Here is a 20,533-nt window from a genome sequence, read left to right as displayed (position 1 = left end):
GTGTTGAGAACAAATTATAAAATCTTCTAGCCTGTGAATGGAATGAATATATATATATGTAACATTTTGAATCAAAATATTAATTCATTTTAGAGCTTTAGTTTGGTCCGATTTCAATTAAGGCTCTAAAAATAAAAATGAAAAATGAAAAAATTCAATATATTGAGGGTCTCAATTGACATAGACAAGGCCAAACAAGATGATAATAAGTAGTATTAAACTTTTTTTAAAAAAAAAAAAATCTTTACGCTAAATCCAAATACAAATAAAAGAAAAGAAGATGAATAATGCTAGAACATAATTCAACAAATTTTAGGGGTTCATATCGTGTTATACATAGAAGTTTAATTATTTGTAGGGCCTTGGGTTACTGTGCTTTGTTGTTGTGGATCTAATAAAAGACACTTTCTTTTTCTTTTCTTGTGAAACAGTCAAACAAACTGAAAAACTTAGAAAAGTCATTGGCTAAGTAGTTGATACTTTCCCTCCATAATTAAATTCATTAGATATCCATACCATCTAGAGGTCCTTATTTACTTCAATGGGGGTCCTACAAGCTACAAGTTCTCCATCAAATTCAAATATAAGACACTTTCTAATGCTACTATCTTTTTGCATATCAAACTGGCATCTTTGGTGTACCTAAAATCTACATCCCAAAAAAAAAAAAAAAAAAAAAAAAAAAAGAACAAATCATGAAGTATTCATATTTGAACTGTAGGTGGAGTTGACAATAATTCCACATCACCAATTGTCTCAGGATATGGATTTTCTTTCGCTTCAACTTTTGGAAACAATTTCTTTTCTAAGCACCCAAGAGCCTTCCAGGTCAACTTATTCAGTTAGTGTTGCACTTACCTGATTAGCCATTGGTCCAGTCTTCAGTGCGCCCCAATAGTAAAAGCACATCACTTGACTCGGTGCTAAATGCATGTGCACCTCCACTCAGCCTGTTAATAGTCAATTTCAGCAGCCCCCAGGCATCTTTGAATCCAAGCCAGCACGTTATAGCACTAGGTTCCAAGATATTGCCAGACTGACTTCATCCTTGAGGACAGGGATATTCTAGGGGGGAGGAAATGATGTGAACCCAGTTAAAGCTGTTTAGGACTTAATAGTAGTGGATGTATGGGAGAGTTGTTGAATTATCACCGATTCCAAACGCTGATGGAAGGTGGGCTTTCATTTGATTTATATTTTTCTCTAAAACTCTCCTCAAATGTAGGCTTGCGTCTTTTAGATTTCTTTTTAGATCCTTTTTTGGATTTCTTTCTGGATCCTTACATGTGTTTTCTATTTCACATTTACTGCGAACCAGCTGCATGGAAATTTACCACAAGACATTGGCCTTACTATTCCTCATCTCAAAGTATTTACCGGTGGAGTTAACAAACTCACAGGCCATATTCCAATATCATTGTCAAATTGTTCTGCACTTGAGGTGCCTGATTTTGCTAAAAATGATCTCATTGGGACAGTTCCTGATACACTAGGAAGATTGAGAAATGTGCATAGGATTGACAAAAGTGAGAAATGTCTATTGGCTACATTCCTCCAGGTATAACTCTTAGCTCTTTATTACCATAACATTTTACTTCTTGAACCAAAAGTATATGTTTGAGAAGTTATTAACCCAAAAGGAGTAATGTGTGAAAAAACAATAATGCACTCTCATTTCAACTACTAGTTAATTTATTGATTCTTACCACCTATGGAATTGACATCATAATGAATTTATTGAACTGTAGAATATGGCATGGGAGGTCAAGTTTCCATACTTAGAGATTGCTATAGCTAGGGGATACACTTGCTAGAGTTGTTCACAGGAAAAATACCCACTGATGATATGTTCAAAGATGGTTTAAGCATTCACAAGTTCGTGGAGGTGGCTTTGTCTAACCATGTCATGGATATAGTCAATCCTTCGTTGCTCTTTGAAGATGATGATGGTGAGAAAAATGAAAATGACACTAAAAAGAAAGTAATCATTAAAGTCAATCGCCGAGTCAAGGCTGGAAGAAGAACAAATAATTGTTTGGTTTCAGTGATGCAAATTGGAGTCATGTGCTCAAAATTCTTGCCGGGAGAGTGGATGCTTATGAATGCGGTTGTCAACAATTGGTATTTGGTAGTGGTGTTGAAGATAATCCAATGCAGAGGCTACATCAATGGCAATTTTTAATCTTTGTAGAAGACTAGACATCCACAAATTACCATCTATATCTCCTGCTCCAGGAATTGGTTGTGTTGAAGTGTGGCAATTTTGCCACTTGATGGTGCATGTCATCGGCTAGCATGCACACCTTGGTATCAAATCCTTTCCTTTTATGAGTTTATATTTTTTGTATGTTTTTAATTGATTCAAGGTATATTTTGATAATGTTTTGTGCCTAAGTTATGTATGCAAAATTATAGGCAAAATTATGCACAAAAGAGTAGGAATGTTATGCTTGAAGTGCCTATGGTGCTGGATTCATAATTTCCAGCAACATAGTTCCACTATTTATCTTATATCTCAGGTTGTAAATGGATTTTTGGGCTGAAATTTTGAGGGATGTCTACAGACATATATAGAAGAATATGGTTCAAATATCAGGTCCAAATGACATGGGAAAGTCCATTTTCTATTCCAAACAGATTGCTGTATCTGATGGGCCCAGTATGCAGAGTATGGGCCAGTTTTGGCGCTGTTTGGCCCATGATCCGGTTCCAGAACTTTCCTAGCTCTTGGAACAATATTTATTGATGACCAAGGATGCTTCAAACCAAGTTTCATAAGCAGATACAAAGGGGAACTAAGTAGGTGAAGCTAGTTTGGTTGTTTACCCAAACTAGTTAAACAATAGGAACTTAGTTCAAAACCATGTGCCACTTTTTACTATATTTGGAATAGACATGTTGCAGCTGGTTTTTGACTCTTTTGTGTATGAAACGTTAGGTGTTGACCATTTTACTTTTTAAATTTCAAATACTTTACTCATTTTGTAAGCTCACATGCTTGGCATGTGTGAACTAGTTGTAATTTCAAGCTTATATTGTAAAATGAATGAAATGGCTACACATCCAAGCCTCATTTTTCAAAAGCAACGTGGTCCCCTTCTTCTTATCTCTTCTTCAACATCTTAGAACACTCTAGGAACCCTAAAAACCAGAAAACACCATAACCAAAACCTAAAAACACAACTCACACACAACCATTCCCAAGAGCATCACCAAAAAGCTTGCTTGTTGCTAACACTTCAAGCTAGCTTGCTCTTGGTCATAACCTTCTCACCCCAACAAAGTGGTATCAGAGCAAGGCACATTTTTGTGAGATTTGTGAGGTTTTTGGCCTGGTTCATTCCTTGAGAGTGAAGAGATACTTGAAAGAACAAATATATTTTCATATTCCTTCATACTAGAAAGCAACATTCACATGGCTTCTTCAAGTTTTTCAACTCCTTCTCCTCCTATCTTCAATGGGGAGAACTACAACATTTGGAGTATCAAGATGCAAGCCTACTTGAAGGCTTATGGTCTTTGGGAGGTCACCATAAATCCCCAAGAACCCGAGCCTTTGAGACAAGGGGCAACGGTCAACCAAATCAAGCACCATGAGGAGAAATTGGCTAAAGGTTACAGGGCTCTCACCGCCATTCATTCCTGTATTAGTGATACCATTTTCACAAGGATAATGGCATGTGAGTGTGCCAAAGAAGCTTGGGACAAACTTCAAGATGAGTTCCAAGGGAGTGCAAGGACAAGGCAAATGCAAATCCTTAAACTAAGGAGGGAGTTTGAGACCATCAAGATGAAAGACAAAGAAACGGTTAAGAAGTTCACCACAAGGCTTCTTAATGTGGTGAATCAAATTAGGGTGCTAGGTGAAAGATTAAGTGACCAAAGGATTGTAGAGAAGGTGTTGGTCTCCTTGCCCAAGAGGTTTGAAGCTAAGATATCTTCATTGGAGGAGTCAAGGAACCTAAATGAAATTTCCTTGACCGAGTTGGTGAATGCCTTGCAAGCTACGGAGCAAAGGAGGAGGATTAGACATGAAGAATCAATGGAGGCTGCATTTGTGTCTAAACAACATCAAAAGACACAAAATCAAAATAAGAACAAGCTTAAGGTCATAAAGGAGAAAGGTGAAACTAGCAAACCCGAGAGGAAGTCCTATGAACCTTGTCACCATTGCAAGAAGAAAGGTCATCATCCAAGAAGGTGTTGGTGGAGGCCGGATGCATTTTGCCATAAATGCCAACAAAAGGGTCATGTGGAGAGAGTATGCAAGGCAACCAAGAAAGATAAGCAACAAGCAAATGTTGCTAAAGATAATGCAAGTGATAGTGAATCCGAAGAGTTGTTTGTTGCTACTTGTTTTAGTAGCATCAAGAATGATGAAGGATGGATCATTGATAGTGGAGCAACACACCATATGTCTCACAAGCATGAGTGGTTTAAAAACTTGGATAGGAGCAGCCACAACAAAGTCAAAATTGGAAATGGAGCCTTGATGGAAGTGAAAGGCAAAGGAGATGTGGTGATACACACCACCAAAGGTATCAAAACTATCCATGATGTTCTCTATGTACCTTCTTTATGTGAGAACTTACTTAGTGTAGGTCAAATGCTTGAGAACAAATATGCATTACACTTCTTAAACATGACATGCACTATAGTTGATCCACATGGAAATGAATTAATGTGTGTTGGAATGAAAAACAAGAATTTTAGGTTGAATATGGATGAAAATGGTGCATCGGTTGCATTGAACACCAAAGTTGAGAACACCTCTCAACTTTGGCATAAAAGACTAGGCCATGCTAGCTTTAAGTCATTGGTAGGCACACATGAACTTGTTAGAGACATGCCATTGGTGGAGAAGCAAGAACATGTGTGTGAAGTGTGTCAAAAAGGAAAGCATACTAGGCTAGCATTTCAATCTTGTTCTTGGAGATCAAAGGAGAAGTTAGGACTTATACATTCGGATATTTGTGGTCCTATGAGTGTTCCATCTTTAAATGGCAGAAAGTATTTCATAACTTTCATTGATGATTTGTAGAAAATTGCCAAGGAGGAGTGTTGAAGTGTGGCAATTTTTCCACTTGATGGTGCATGTCATCGGCTAGCATGCACACCTTGGTATCAAATCCTTTCCTTTTATGAGTTTATATTTTTTGTATGTTTTTAATTGATTCAAGGTATATTTTGATAATGTTTTGTGCCTAAGTTATGTATGCAAAATTATAGGCAAAATTATGCACAAAAGAGTAGGAATGTTATGCTTGAAGTGCCTATGGTGCTGGATTCATAATTTCCAGCAACATAGTTCCACTATTTATCTTATATCTCAGGTTGCAAATGGAGTTTTGGGCTGAAATTTTGAGGGATGTCTACAGACATATATAGAAGAACATGGTTCAAATATCAGGTCCAAATGACATGGGAAAGTCCATTTTCTATTCCAAACAGATTGCTGTATCTGATGGGCCCAGTATGCAGAGTATGGGCCAGTTTTGGCGCTGTTTGGCCCATGATCCGGTTCCAGAACTTTCCTAGCTCTTGGAACAATATTTATTGATGACCAAGGATGCTTCAAACAAAGTTTCATAAGCAGATACAAAGGGGAACTAAGTAGGTGAAGCTAGTTTGGTTGTTTACCCAAACTAGTTAAACAATAGGAACTTAGTTCAAAACCATGTGCCACTTTTTACTATATTTGGAATAGACATGTTGCAGCTGGTTTTTGACTCTTTTGTGTATGAAAAGTTAGGTGTTGACCATTTTACTTTTTAAATTTCAAATACTTTACTCATTTTGTAAGCTCACATGCTTGGCATGTGTGAACTAGTTGTAATTTCAAGCTTATATTGTAAAATGAATGAAATGGCTACACATCTAAGCCTCATTTTTCAAAAGCAACGTGGTCCCCTTCTTCTTATCTCTTCTTCAACATCTTAGAACACTCTAGGAACCCTAAAAACCAGAAAACACCATAACCAAAACCTAAAAACACAACTCACACACAACCATTCCCAAGAGCATCACCAAAAAGCTTGCTTGTTGCTAACACTTCAAGCTAGCTTGCTCTTGGTCATAACCTTCTCACCCCAACAGGTTGCAACCGACTTTGCCAACTTCCATTTGGCATAAACTCATAACCTAGAGCTTTAAAATCTTTACCTTGAAAATCGGTACTCGAGCAAGCACTTAAGACTTTAACAAAATGCAAGCAATTAGAGGATCATATCTCAAATGCAAGAAGAGTAAGAATATGAATAGGTCTTTGTTGTTATCTTATCACAATAGCTTCATCCGTACTAAATTATCTGAATTTGTATGTAAATGTAATATATAGTGGTTATTTGTTTTAGCTTGTTCTATCACATTCATCTGCACTTTTTTTTCCCTTAAATAAGTACCTAGAACATAGGGGAACTCTATTTTTTTGTCCTTAATGAGTGGCAATTTAATTTATATGTTTGTATTGTGTCCTTAACATACTTTTACTTCAGCTATTGTGTAGAGTACAAATCATAAGATCTTCTAGCCTGTGAATAGAATGTATATACATAAATGTTACATTTTGAATGAAAATATTAATTCATTTTAGGGCTCTAGTTTGGTCTGATTTCAATTAAAGCTCTCAAAATAAAAATGAAAAAATTCAATATATTGAGGGTCTCAATTGACATAGACAGGGCCAAACAAGATGATAATAAGCTGTTTTAAACTTCTTTTCTTAAAAAAAAAAAGAAGAAAAAGAAAAAAAAATTCTTTAGCAAAATCCGAATACAAATAAAAAAAATGATGAATAATGCTAGAACGTAATTCAACAAATTTTAGAGGTTTACATTGTGTTATACAGATGTTTAATCATTTGTAGGGCTTTGTGTTACTATGCTTTGTTGTAGTGGATCTAATCAAAGACACTGTCTTTGTCTTTTTGTGAAACAGACAAACATACTGAAAAAAACTTAGTAAAAATCATTGGCTAAGTAGTTGATATTTTCCCTCCTTAATTAAATTCATGCAATATCCATACCGTCTAAAGCTCCTTATTTTCTTCAAAGAGGTCCTACAAGCTGTGAGTTCTCCATCAAATTCAAATATATGACTACTATCTTTTTGCATATCAAGGGGGATCCTCTCCCGTACACCCACTACTACAAGAAAAAGATGACAGTTTGAAATTTTGGAAATTTCTATGAAAATAATAGATTTTTTGACAAAATTGTGAAAGAATTGATGTGGATATTTGATAGAAATTTCAATGGAAATTTTGATGGAAATTTTACCCATTTCCATTTGAGATCTAAATTTCCTATCCACTTCATAGACAAACTAAAATATCTGCGAAATATCGTGGAAATTTTTTATTTTCGAAACCTTGATTGCAACCATATCCCAACTTGATATTTCAACAAATAGTTGTACGAACTAAAGCTACCATTTTTCTTTCTAGTACTCGTCCTGCAAGCAATCAATATCTTCTTCACCTAATATAAGAAATTTTTGTTCTTCTTACATTGTTGAACATCAAAACTGGTTTCAGATTTGTAGAGATTTTGGTGTAACTGAAATCTTCCTATATCACTTCCATAAATAGATATCCATGAAGCATTCATATTTTAATTGCACATTGATTTTTCCCATATCTTTTGGTTGTGGGATTATTCTTTTCTGCATCAACGTGATTTTAGTATCAGCGTCCTTACCCAATTATGGAAATGAAACTGATCATCTAGCTTTACTAGACTTGAAGAGTAAGATAATCCAAGATCCTCTAAGAATCACGAACTCCTGGAACGATTCCATCCATTTCTGCAACTGGGTTAGCATTACATGCAACCCATCAACCAAACGAGTCATGATTTTGAACCTGGATTCTCTAAAGCTGGCTGGTTCAATCCCACCTTCAATTGGAAATCTCACTTACCTCACCAGAATCAACCTGGTAAACATCAGCTTTCGCGGAAAAATTCCTCAAGAAATCGGTCGCCTTGTGCATCTGCAGCATTTCGATTTGACATACAATTACATTGGAGGGAAGATTCCTACAACTGTAACTCACTGTAAAGAGCTAACAACTTTTCATGTGCATAACAACAAGCTTATTGGGTCAGTTCCTGTCCAAGTGAGTTCATTGTCAAAGCTGGTTATATTTAATATTGGTGGAAACAATTTCAGTGGAACAATCCCAGCTTGGATAGGGAATTTCTCTTCTCTGTATGATTTAACTCTTGGAAAAAATAAATTTCAAAGAAGCATACCTAAAGAACTAGGTCATCTAACAGGCTTGGGAAGATTCTAGGTCTGAGATAATCATCTTTCAGGTACAGTCCCTTCTTCAATTGATAATATTTCTTCCATATTCATTTACATAGTTGCTATGAACAAGCTGCATGGAAATCTACCACCAGATATTGGCATTACTATGCCTAATCTTGAAATATTTGCGGGTGGAGTTAATAGATTTATAGGCCATATTCCTAAATCATTGTCAAATAGTTCTAAACTTGAGGTGCTTGATTTTATTGAAAATTATCTCAATGGGACACTGCTTGAGAATGTAGGTAGCTTGCAAAACTTATACAGACTCAAATTTGATAATAATATTCTTGGAAATGGAAAATCCTATGGCCTTTATTTTCTAAGTTCATTGGCTAATTGTTCCGTTTTGGAGGTGTTGGGTCTGGCCTATGATAATTTTGGAGGAAAACTTCCTGAATCCATAGCTAACATTTCATCTTATATGAGTAGATTAACTCTTGAGGGGGATTTCTTACACGGAAGTATTCCAAACGGGATTGGAAACCTAGTCACCTTGACCATTCTTCGATTGGAATATAACCACTTAGGAGGTACTATCCCTGAAGTAATAGAGAAGTTTCACGAGTTACAAGGACTTGAGTTGGAAGGAAATATGTTTTCTGGGTCAATACCCTTTTCCTTGGGTAACTTAACTTCATTGAGCGTTCTCTTTTTGGAGGAGAACAAATTTGAGGGAAGCATACCTCAAAGTCTTGGAAACTGAACATTTTTTATGACCCTTAACCTTTCCAGCAAAAGTCTCAGTGGTAACATTCCCAGAGAGGTCATCGGTCTTTCTTCCCTTACAATATCTTTGTCACTGTCTCAAAATTCCTTAAGCGGTTCCTTACCATCTGAAGTGGGTGTAAATCTTGAGGAGTTAGATTTATCAGAAAACAAGTTATTAGGTCAGTTGCCTATCAACCTTGGAAAATGTATTAGTTTGGCACACTTGCATTTGGAGGGCAATGAATTTGAAGGTACAATTCCTCAGACTCTGGAAAGTCTAAGAGGTTTGGAAGAAATGGATGTTTCGTACAATAACTTATCCAGGCTGATTCCAAAATTTCTTGGCTAGCTTTCAACACTTCAATTTCTCAATCTTTCTTATAATAATTTTGAGGGAGAATTGCCAAGTCAAGGGATTTTTTCAAATGCTACTGCAGTTTTGGTTCTTGGAAATGATAAGCTCTGTGGTGGCATCCCAAAACTACTTTTACCTCCATGCCTCAAGGAAAAGCACAATTCAACAAAAAATCTCTTTACTCGGAAGGTGGTAGTCCCAGTAATTTGTGCCGCTATATTGTTGGCAATTATGCTGTGCTTTTTGGTTGATTATACCATAAGGAGGCTTGTTACCAAATATTCTACTTAGGATTGGCAATCGAATATGTCTTACTTGGATCTTTTTGAATCCACAAATGGGTTCTCTGAGAACAATCTAATTGGTTCAGGGAGTTTTGGTTCTATATATAAAAGAGTTATCTCTAGAGATAACAAAATGGTGGGGATAAAGGTATTAAACCTTCAGCAACAAGGAGCCTCCAGGAGCTTCCTTGATGAGTGCAATGCTTTGTAAAGCATAAGACACCGTAATCTTCTTAAAATCATAAATGCCTGCTCAAGCATTGACCACCAAGGTAATGAATTCAAAAGTCTAGTTTTCGAGTTCATGGCCAATGGAAGTTTGGACCAGTGGCTACATCCAAGAGACAATGAAGAACACCTGAATAAGAGATTAAGCCTTATTCACAGACTAAACATAGCCATTGATGTTGCTTCTGCTTTAGGTTATCTTCATCACGATTGTGAAACACCTATAGTTCATTGTGATCTAAAGCCAAGTAATGTTCTTCTTGATGAAGATATGGTTTCCCATGTTGGTTACTTTGGACTAGCAAAGATCCTCTTTGAAGCATCAAATATTCCTGCAGAAGATCAGACAATGTCAATTACACTCAGGGGTTCTATTGGGTACATTCCTCCAGGTATGAATTTTGATCCCCAAATGAGAAAAATCTTGTCTTTTGATTACGATAAGAGTTTTTTTTTTTTTTTTTTTTTACTTCTTAAGCCAAAAGTACATTATTGCAAAGTTTTTGATCCAAAGGCAGCAATATGTGGAATAAGAGTGTACTTTCTTTTCTCTTCCTACTTAATTTATTGATACCCATAACTTATGGATTTGACATCCTAATAAATTTATTGAACTGTAGAATATGGCATGGGAGGCCAAGTTTCCATGCTTGGAGATAGCTATAACTATGGGATACTTCTGCTAGAGTTGTTCACAGGAAAAAGACCCACTGATGATATGTTCAAAGATGGTATAAGCATACACCAGTTTGTGGCAATCGCTTTGCGTAATCATGTCATGGATATAGTAGATCGAAGAGATAGCGGTGAACGATGTCAATCGCCAAGTCAATTTTGGAAGAAGAACAACAGATTGTTTGTTTCAGTGATGCAAATTGGACTTATGTGCTCTAGACACTCACCAGGAGAGCGGATGATTATGAACATGGTGATCAACAAAATGCAAGAAATTAGAGAATCATTTCTCAAATGCAAGAAGAGTAAGAATTTGAATAGGTTTTAGTTGTTACCATATCACAATATCTTCATCTATACTTGATAAGGTATTTGAATTTGTATGTAATATATAATGGTTAGATCTTCTAACTACTCTTTCTACTAGCTTGTTATATCACATTCATCTACATTATTTTGCCAAGTATTTAGGGAACAGGGGAACTCTGCTTTTCAATCCTTAGTCGGTCAGTTGCAACTTAATTTGTCTATGTTGTGTTCTTACCGACTGTATTCCAGATATGTTGGCATGAGAAGAAATCATAAAACCTTGGAGCCATTTTGGCAATTTGTCAAAACATTGTTTTCTTTGGTATGTTATCTTTTAAAACTAAAAATAAATTTATGTACATGAGAATATATTGATTAAAAAGCTGAAAAGCAAAATAAACCAAACTAACAACAAGAACAGTGATTCTTGAATAAAGATGCCAAATTTCATGGTGTATTTGTGATAAAGTATTAATATCCCTTTGCCATTGATATCCTTAGAGTATGTCAATGAAGTATTAATAGCCTGTTTTCCTTCTTCTTTCTTGTACTCTTATTTGGGCCAAAATATTAATTTTCCAATTTAATATTTTCAATTCATTGAAATATTATTTTTGGGAGATTAATTAAATGGCTTTAGTCCAACATTGATTGGAGATTGAATGGTCATTTAATTGTCACATGTATAAATTGAAATTTTGAAGTTGGAGTTTGGAAAAAGTTCCACATCGGAAGCACATGAAGCAACTCAAAGTTCTCTACATATATAAATTGAAGCTCCATTGACTTGGAAATGGACCTCTCTAGACACCTCCATAAACGACTACAAGAATATAGACTAATTAGTTTATTCTCTTTAGAATTTACTTCCTTTAGTTTATTGTTCTTAGTTGTTTTCTAGTTGAAATTTTATTTTTAAAAGTCCTTTAATCATTAAGGCAATCAGACCTTGTGAAATTATTTTTTTGTTCTCCAATAATCAATACAATCGTCTGAGAAGTTAGATTCAATTGGCACACATTTTCTTTTATTTTCTTTGAACTGTTACAGATTTGAAGTAGCACACCCGCAAATTTAGAAGACAACAGATTGTTGGAAATTTTTCAACATTGTTCCAACATATCTTTTTGGCACACCCAGTGGGACAACATAAATTTTCAACTGAAGACAATGGTTCAGACTCAATCAAGATCTCTAGAGTCCAACACCCGTAATCAACGAGGAAGAAGTTGGCAAGACTCTCAACTCGACGGAGATGTCCACCCAGGAGTCGATCTGTGAACTATCTCAAGATCTAAAGCAAGGTCAAAAGAAGATGGAAGCATATCAGGAGACTCAACAATGAATGTTGGAAGGCATTATGGATTTGTTGCGTCAATAATGGCAGGTTACTTAAGCTTCGTCGAGTGGCGCAAGGCCATTTACTGGCCAAGAAGAACAAGTGCAGGCCTTTTCGGCTGTACTTGAAGGCAACACAGAAAAAACTGATGCACCAGCTGTTTCGGCAAGAACAAATGGAACTAAGGAAGGATAGTCGTGCCAGAACGACAACCTTATATTCCCCCACCAGCTCAGAACCCAATTCATGGTAGAGGAGTAACTGAAAACCAGGGCCAGAATGTTAGAAATGACAAAGAAGAACAGATTGTATTGGCCCTCCAGGCCGCCTTTACCCTGATAGTGGCCCTCATGCCACATCTATCCAGTTGCAAGCCCTTCAAGCTGCATTGACACCAATAGGAGTGTTGGCTTCCAAGGCCGTCTCTTCCTTAATGCTGGCCAATCAAGCCGCATTTATCCAATTGTAGCCCCCCAGGCCGCCTTTGCCCCGATGATGACTCCATAAGCCATATCAACCCCGATATTAGCCTCTCATGCCCCCCAGGCCACATTGCCACCTACAGGAGTGCTGGCCTTCAAGGCAGCCTCTACCCCGATGTTGGCCAATCAGGCCTCATCTATCTAGTTGCATGAACTCTAGGTTGCACCAACACCTACAGAAATGCTGACCTCCAAGGCTGACTCTACCCCGATAGTGGCCCCTCATGCCACATCTATCCAGTTGTAGGCCCCTCAGACCGCATTGCCACCTACAGGAATACTGGCCTTCAAGGTTGCTTCTACCTCTACGTTGGCCAATCAAGCCACATCTATCCAGTTGCATGAACTCTAGGCCACATCCATCTTGGTAGGACCTTCAGTCACATCTACCACGGTGCTAGCCCCTCGAGCCGTATCCAAAATGATAGTGACTCCATGGATTGCATCCACTACAGTGCAGGCCTTTATGGTTGCACCAACAATGATGGAACACGTTGAAGACATAGGACAGAAGAGCCAACTGTATGTTTTTCCACCGGTCAGAAATCGAATCCAGGTCGGGGGGCAACTGCCTATGCACCAAGGCCGTAACCAGAAGTATGGTCAATATGGCGTCCCTCAACCATATCAGGCCAGTCCAAACAACTGTAGGTGGAAGAATGGACATTATAATCTCCAGATTAATCTAGACTTTGGACAACCAAAGATCAAGAACAATATGAATAAAGGTTTAAGCATGCATTTTGGAGCGGCTGAAAAAGTCATTTTAAAAATGATTGGTTATGAGATTATGAAGCATGATCCGAAGGGATTCTGGTCTAGGCAGAAGACCAAATTCCATAGGCAAAGACATTCGAAGATCAACATGATCATGCCGATGGCTATCATAGGGTACTAGTATGGAAAGTTGAGACCGAAAAATTGAAATTTTACATGTTTCATCAAATTATTCTAATTTAATGAAACTTTGGAAGGGGGGGGGGGAATGTTTGTACCAATATTTTTTTGCCTAAGGTAATAAGGAAGCAAAAGGAAAAATATTCCACATGGATTAGGAGAAGAAAAAACCAATTGGGTTTTAGAAATAAAAGGTTTTAAAATATCCCACATTGAAAAAGAAAGAGAGTTGTGGTGGCTTCTCTTTCTATATATTGAAGCCTCATTTGCTCATTGAAAAGAACCTTAACTTCTACTACATCTCTTTATGCTAGTATAATTCTCTCATTTTTAATTCTAGTTTTCAACATAGAGCAGGCCCTCTGGCCGCTTATTATTTAGTTTTTAATTAATGTTGGCCCTTAGGCCACTTATTATTTAGTTTTAGCCATTTAATTTTGTATTGGTGTTTAGACCGCCTATTTTATTGGCTTTAATTTTTATTATTTTTAGTATTGTTCTTATTTATTTTTCTTAGTTGATTAAAGTCCTTTAATTATTAAGGCATTAGAATCTTCTTAATTGTTTGGTCTCTACAATTAAATACAGTCGTCTAATTTTATTTTTATAAAAAAAAAAAAAAAACTTACTAATGTCTAGAGAGTGGTTGGAATGTGGAGGTAGAAACGAGTCCACTGTCTGTGCAGACTGACCATCAATAGTTTTGGTGGTGGGATTGTGTTTGGAAAAGACATGGATGGAAACATCCTCAACGGGACACTGGAACACAGCATTAACAATCTTGGTCCACCAATTGTTGAAGTTCCAAGTGGTATTCGGATTAGACAAGAAGACATTGTACTTGAATGAATAACTGGATTGCTTGAAGATAGTATTGCACTTCCTGAATTCGTCAATTGAGGAAAAGGATGGCCAATCTGTAGAACAAAGATTATGGGAAGACACCCATGGTACAGGAATAGCTTGGCAAAGATAAAATTGTCGAGCCACAAGGTTTGGACAGTAAACTTCTACACCGCATTGATTGGATTTGAATTTTTGACCGAAAGGAAGATCCCGATTAATCAGCATGCTGGACCAAATAATCTTCAAAGTCTTCATTAATTGAGGGTTTTTCTCTATTCCCTGGCAAGGATTAAGTGCAGTACTCAACCAAGAAGGAAGAAAAGGATATCTGGTCACCATATAAAAAGTCTCTATATCACGATGGTCTGTGGAGTAGAAGAAGTCAAAGCAATCTTTGGCCGAATGTCCCCGCAAACCATTTTGAAGGATTTGATGGCCTAGGAGTGTATTGGGTTGGCTGGTGGACAAAGATAGCCTCTTCTCAGGAAAGTAGGCATGGAGCCAAAGCTGTAATATCCATAGAGGTCCGGCATGATGCGGGTCCATGTTAGCATTGACGACATTGTTGATTCCTCTGTATAGGTGACCAAGAACAAGCGGTCCAGATGCATAGGGTGAGCCAACAGCAAGAGCTTCAGCTATATGAATGTACCCTTTCATCACTTGTATCGAAGGCACGCAAAAGATATACGTGCACAACCACATAAGAAGAAAAGAAAGGTGTTCTTGAACCAAGGGTGGTTTGTCTTTACCTTGGATATTCTTCAAGAAATGGTTGTAAGAAGCTTCTTGCTTTGGGAAGTTGGCTTCATAATACAGTAGGCCATCTCGAGATAGAGATGTTATAGACAAAAGTTCACCATAAGGTCTAAGGCCAAGCAGAACAGCTAGATCCATCAAGGTCGGTGTCATCATTCCAAACCTGAAATAAAAAACATTGGAAACAGAAGACCAAAAGCAAACTGCAGCTGCAATCAGGCCCTTCTCGCATGGGATGTCAAGACAGGATAGACGTATCGAGGCATAAATTCTAGATTTCTTCCAAGTACTACCGTAATAGGGGTCCAATCGATCCACCCATGTAATCCACTCCGGAGGTGTGACCGGCCCTGACTTGAAAGATTTAGAGTCTTCCCACTTAGCCCAATCCAAAGATGTTGAGGAAAACGGTAGAACTCTATACGGGCGAGTTCGGAATGTGACTTCAACTTCACAAGGCATTATGTCTTTGAATCGAGGGCCAAGGCTAAAATCTTTGTAAAGTTGGTTTCTCTTGATCAAAATCCTATCGTCAATAGCATCTTTGGTGTGATTGATAGCCTACTCAAGCTGCTCCACATATGACAATTTATCTCTATGACCTGCCACATAGAAAAAGAATATTACAGAAAATATATATATATCTATATATATATATTTAATATGGTAAATTAAGGCCACTAGTACCTTTGGCTGTGGAGATGAATCATGAGCCTTATTATTTTTTGTTTTGCGGCCTTGGTGAAGTTGTGTCCTCATCGAGCCAATTACCTGTGAAAAAATAAAAAATAAAAATAAAATATCAACGGCTTGAATAAAGTTTAAACAACCATGAGGTGAAATTAGGGGGGCACTGGTATGTTTTTACCGAGAAAAAAAAAAGGCATGAGAGGTTATGGTATTTTTATATATATATATATATATATGTATAGAAACGAGAGAGTGCAAGTGTGGCCTAATAGAGACATGTGGACACTTTTTTTGAAACATATATATACATACCCAAAAAAATAAAAAATAAAAAGCATTCATGCTTTATATTTATATATATACATGTATATATATATATATATATACGAGAAGCCGTGTGCTTTTGTGGGTATCCTTTCATGGTTTACATATAAATATAAAAAAAGAAAAAGCATGAGAGAGTGCTGGCGGGTTGGAAAAAAGGACATGTGGCTGCCTTGATAGTGTATATATACATGAACCCGTGAGTTAAAAGATGCTTTGATGCTTTATATATATTGGCAGCCTGTTTAAGTGGCCAGGAAAATAGACAAGTGTGTCTTGGAGGCCAGATATGCTAAGTGAAGTGGTGCATTAAATGGGTTCCAGAGGAAGTAATTACCAGACAACCTGAGAAAGTTCTGTGCACGGTTCAATAGAGGCAGAAGCTTTGCGATGGACTTGGTATATATGTGGAGACAGCAACCTGTAAAAGGAAGAGAAAAGGGAGAAAGCATGAGAATGTTAGTGGCTGGACAAAAGACAATACATTTTTGCCATGTATTATGTATGGAGCCGTGTGCCTTGTTGAGTGTTTTCATGTTTCACATATGCATATATATTAAAAAAGAAAAGAAAACAAAGCATGAGAAACCGTGTGCTTTTGTGGATATTTTCCATGCTTTACATGTGTATATATATAAACAAAAGGCATGAGAGGCTTAGAAGACAGATATTTATATATATATATATATATATATGAAACCGAAAGGTGGGAGCATTACTTTTTGCAGAAACCAGCATATATACACATATTCGACTGGTTAATGAACTGAAGAATCGGCAGCAAACACAAAAGGCCATGCATGGAGAAGGTTACGGGTCTTTTACACATTGGCGCAGGCAAAGCAGTGTGATGTACAAAGATACAATGTTTATCAAGGGTGGAGCCGAATATGGTTGCAGTAATCAAAGCTGAGAAGGAGGGACATACCACTATCAGTACGTGGAGCTGATTCGATCAGTACAATGGAGGCTTGACTGCCTGGAGAATAAGGTGCTGTTTGTGTATAGTTGGCAGTGGATTTGCTAAAAAGTAAAAAAAAAAAAAAAAAAATGAAGTAAGGCCATGATTGTGAGGAAAATGTGCCATTATCGGAACCATAACAGGGAAAAAGAAGAACTCACCAGTGGGAGCTGCTGTCCTATATGAAGGTGGAATTGCGGATCAAGAAGTTGCTGGTGTTTTCATTAAAATATGGTGGGCAAGCATGAGATTTTCTTTTATAAGTCAGTATTAGGGGTTTCGATTTAAATCAAGGAAGATTTTCTTTCCTACAGTGTGGCTGGCCGATTAGGAAGTTATAAAATTTGAAGGCAGAAAATTGGTGGAAGTTTTTTCAATTACAATTTTGAGACGTTGCCGAATGGAAAGAATATGCTATCGAATTTTTATATTTGGATAGTTTTCCTTGGCAATTTTTGATCGGCTAAATCAATTGGAATTGTTAGAGCTGACTTCCAATTGAAAGGGTAGTTGTTTGGAAAATATCATGGGTGGGAAAGATTATATTTTGACCCTTCACTTGTCAATCAAGGTATCTATCGGGAGATTTGGAAACTTTTAGAAAAGATTGTATGAAATTTGGATGGATTTTTACCTTTGTACGGCTAAGGACCAGTTTGTAAATCACAACCTACAATATAGAAAAAAAAAGGGGGAGAAGAATTGATGGGCTTGTAGCTGATATGTATATATAAAGGCTACAAGGAACGCTCAAAATGGAAGAGGAAATTCTAAGGAATACAAGGAACGCTCAAAATGGAAGAGGAAATTCTAAGGAATACAAGGAATAAGGAAAGGAGGAAATCTTCCGTATGAGTTGTAAGTTGGAGTTTGGCTTGATTGAGTCTATAAAAAGGGGTCAAATTAACCTTTAATTGGTATATGGAATATTGATGTGTATGGAAGCCATGGCAATATATATGTGGCAGCTTATAATGTTTAGTCAATTTTTGGCCATCAGACGTAATGGAATTGAACCTATTGCTCCATGGTAATTGTGATGACAAGACATACATTAATATTTGCTTTGATATTTTTACATTCCACTACAAAATTACAAAGCAAGGGGGGCAATGAAGTAATAATAGCCTGTTTTCCTTCTTCTTTCTTGTACTCTATAAAAAAATTTGATGAAATTTGAATAAAATGTTGTTCCTTGGTAAAAGCATGGATGAAAGTACCGGGTATTTAATTTAGCCACCAACATGATAAAGTCGAGAGTGACAAATAGAAATATATTACTTCAAAGACCTTCAGATTTATTCATTCGAGCAAAGGAAGGAATTACAACTCGGTTTTTAAATTCTATGCAAGCAACCACAATATATAGCAGAAGCTTTATTCCATCAGAGGATTCGGTGTAGCTTTTGATATGTTCAAAGATGGTCTAAGCATTTAGAGTTCGTTGCTATGGCTTTGCCTAACCATGTCATGGATATAGTCGATCCTTCATTGCTCTTTGAGGATGATGATTGTGAGGAAAATGAAAATGACATTGAAGAGGTTGCAATCATTGAAGTGTTGAAGTGTGGCAATTTTGCCACTTGATGGTGCATGTCACCGGCTAGCATGCACACTTTGGTATCAAATCCTTTCCTTTTATGAGTTTATATTTTTTTGTATGTTTTTAATTGATGCAAGGTATATTTTGATAATGTTTTGTGCCTAAGTTATGTATGCAAAATTATAGGCAAAATTATGCACAAAAGAGTAGGAATGTTATGCTTGAAATGCCTATGGTGCTGGATTCATAATTTCCAGCAACATAGCTTCACTATTTATCTTATATCTCAGGTTGCAAATGTAATTTTGGGCTGATATTTTGAGGGATGTCTACAGACATATATAGAAGACTATGGTTCAAATTTCAGGTCAAAATGACATGGGAAAGTCCATTTTCTATTCCAAACAGATTGCTGTATCTGATGGGCCCAGTATGCAGAGTATGGGCCAGTTTTGGAGCTGTTTGGCCCATGATCCGGTTCCAGAATTTTCCTAGCTCTTGGAACAATATTTATTGATGACCAAGGATGCTTCAAACCAAGTTTTATAAGCCGATACAAAGGGAAACTAAGTAGGTGAAGCTAGTTTGGTTGTTTACCCAAACTAGTTAAACAATAGGAACTTAGTTCAAACCATGTGCCACTTTTTACTATATTTGGAATAGACATGTTGCAGCTGGTTTTTACCTCTTTTGTGTATGAAAAATTAGGTGTTGACCATTTTACTTTTTAAATTTCAAATACTTTACTCATTTTGTAAGCTCACATGCTTGGCATGTGTGAACTAGTTGTAATTTCAAGCTTATATTGTAAAATGAATGAAATGGCTACACATCTAAGCCTCATTTTTCAAAAGCAACGTGGTCCCCTTCTTCTTATCTCTTCTTCAACATCTTAGAACACTCTAGGAACCCTAAAAACCAGAAAACACCATAACCAAAACCTAAAAACACAACTCACACACAACCATTCCCAAGAGCATCACCAAAAGCTTGCTTGTTGCTAACACTTCAAGCTAGCTTGCTCTTGGTCATAACCTTCTCACCCCAACATGAAGTCAATTGCCAGTCAATGCTGGAAGAAGAACAAATGATCGTTTGGTTTCAGTGATGCAAATTGGGGTCATGTGCTCAAAATTCTTTCCAGTAGAGCGGATGCTTATGAATGCAGTTGACAACAAAATGCGAGCAATTAGAGAATCATATCTCAAATGCAAGAAGAGTGAGAATATGAATAAGTTATAGTTGTTAACCTCATCACAATAGATTCATCTTTATTTGGTAAGTTTTTTGAATTCGCATGTAAGTATATAAATTTAATGGTTGGACTTTTAAGCACTCTTTCTTTTAGCTTGTTCTATGGCATTCACTAGACTATTTTTTGAACCAAAAAATAAACAAATAAACAAATAACTAAACTACTATTTTGAAAAAAATAAATAGTCGGAAAAAGAGGGGAACTCTGCTTTTTTACCCCTGTTTTTTTGCTGATTCTTCTACTCCATACCCTGACTATTTTTTTTGGGATAGTCAACACAAATTACTTATGGGGGATTAACAAGGCTTACTATAATAAGACTTTGAATCGCAAGTCATTGTTTCTTTGGATAATGATTCCAAATTTGAATTCTCCATCCCAATGTAAAAAATGAAAATGTATATCAATTTTAATTTATTCCCTTGAATTTTTCTTTTTTTTTCAATTAAGGTGCTCGCTTAGGGAGGCATATAGTTAAGCATTTCGCAGTGTTGTTAATTACATGATCAAGTATCCTTCATTGAAATTAAATGAACATTTTCAGGTCTTGATTAAAATATATAAA

At 36.6% G+C, this 20,533-nt stretch overlaps 1 protein-coding gene and 1 pseudogene across 1 annotated transcript; both read left to right on the top strand.

Annotated features, from left to right (window-relative positions):
• Positions 1 to 7,849: 7,849 nt before the first annotated feature.
• Positions 7,850 to 9,016, top strand: LOC132803994 (LRR receptor-like serine/threonine-protein kinase EFR). The gene is made up of 2 exons (XM_060817874.1): positions 7,850 to 8,264; positions 8,367 to 9,016. The coding sequence occupies exons 1-2, from the start codon at positions 7,850 to 7,852 to the stop codon at positions 9,014 to 9,016; spliced, it is 1,065 nt and encodes a 354-aa protein (XP_060673857.1).
• A 9-nt stretch (positions 9,017 to 9,025) lies between these two features.
• Positions 9,026 to 10,891, top strand: LOC107430766 (probable LRR receptor-like serine/threonine-protein kinase At3g47570; annotated as a pseudogene).
• The last annotated feature ends 9,642 nt before the right edge of the window (positions 10,892 to 20,533 follow it).

The sequence above is a fragment of the Ziziphus jujuba genome, chromosome 6 (genome assembly GCF_031755915.1).
Source record: "Ziziphus jujuba cultivar Dongzao chromosome 6, ASM3175591v1".
In the NCBI taxonomy this organism is placed as follows: domain Eukaryota; kingdom Viridiplantae; phylum Streptophyta; class Magnoliopsida; order Rosales; family Rhamnaceae; genus Ziziphus; species Ziziphus jujuba.
This window is presented reverse-complemented; position numbering and strand designations above follow the sequence as displayed.

Coding starts and splice junctions, on each gene's coding strand:
- LOC132803994 (XM_060817874.1), top strand. CDS start 7,850: ATGATTTTGAACCTGGATTCTCTAAAGCTGGCTGGTTCAATCCCACCT. Junction 8,265..8,366: donor AAGCATACCTAAAGAACTAG/GTCATCTAACAG, acceptor TCATTTACATAG/TTGCTATGAACAAGCTGCAT.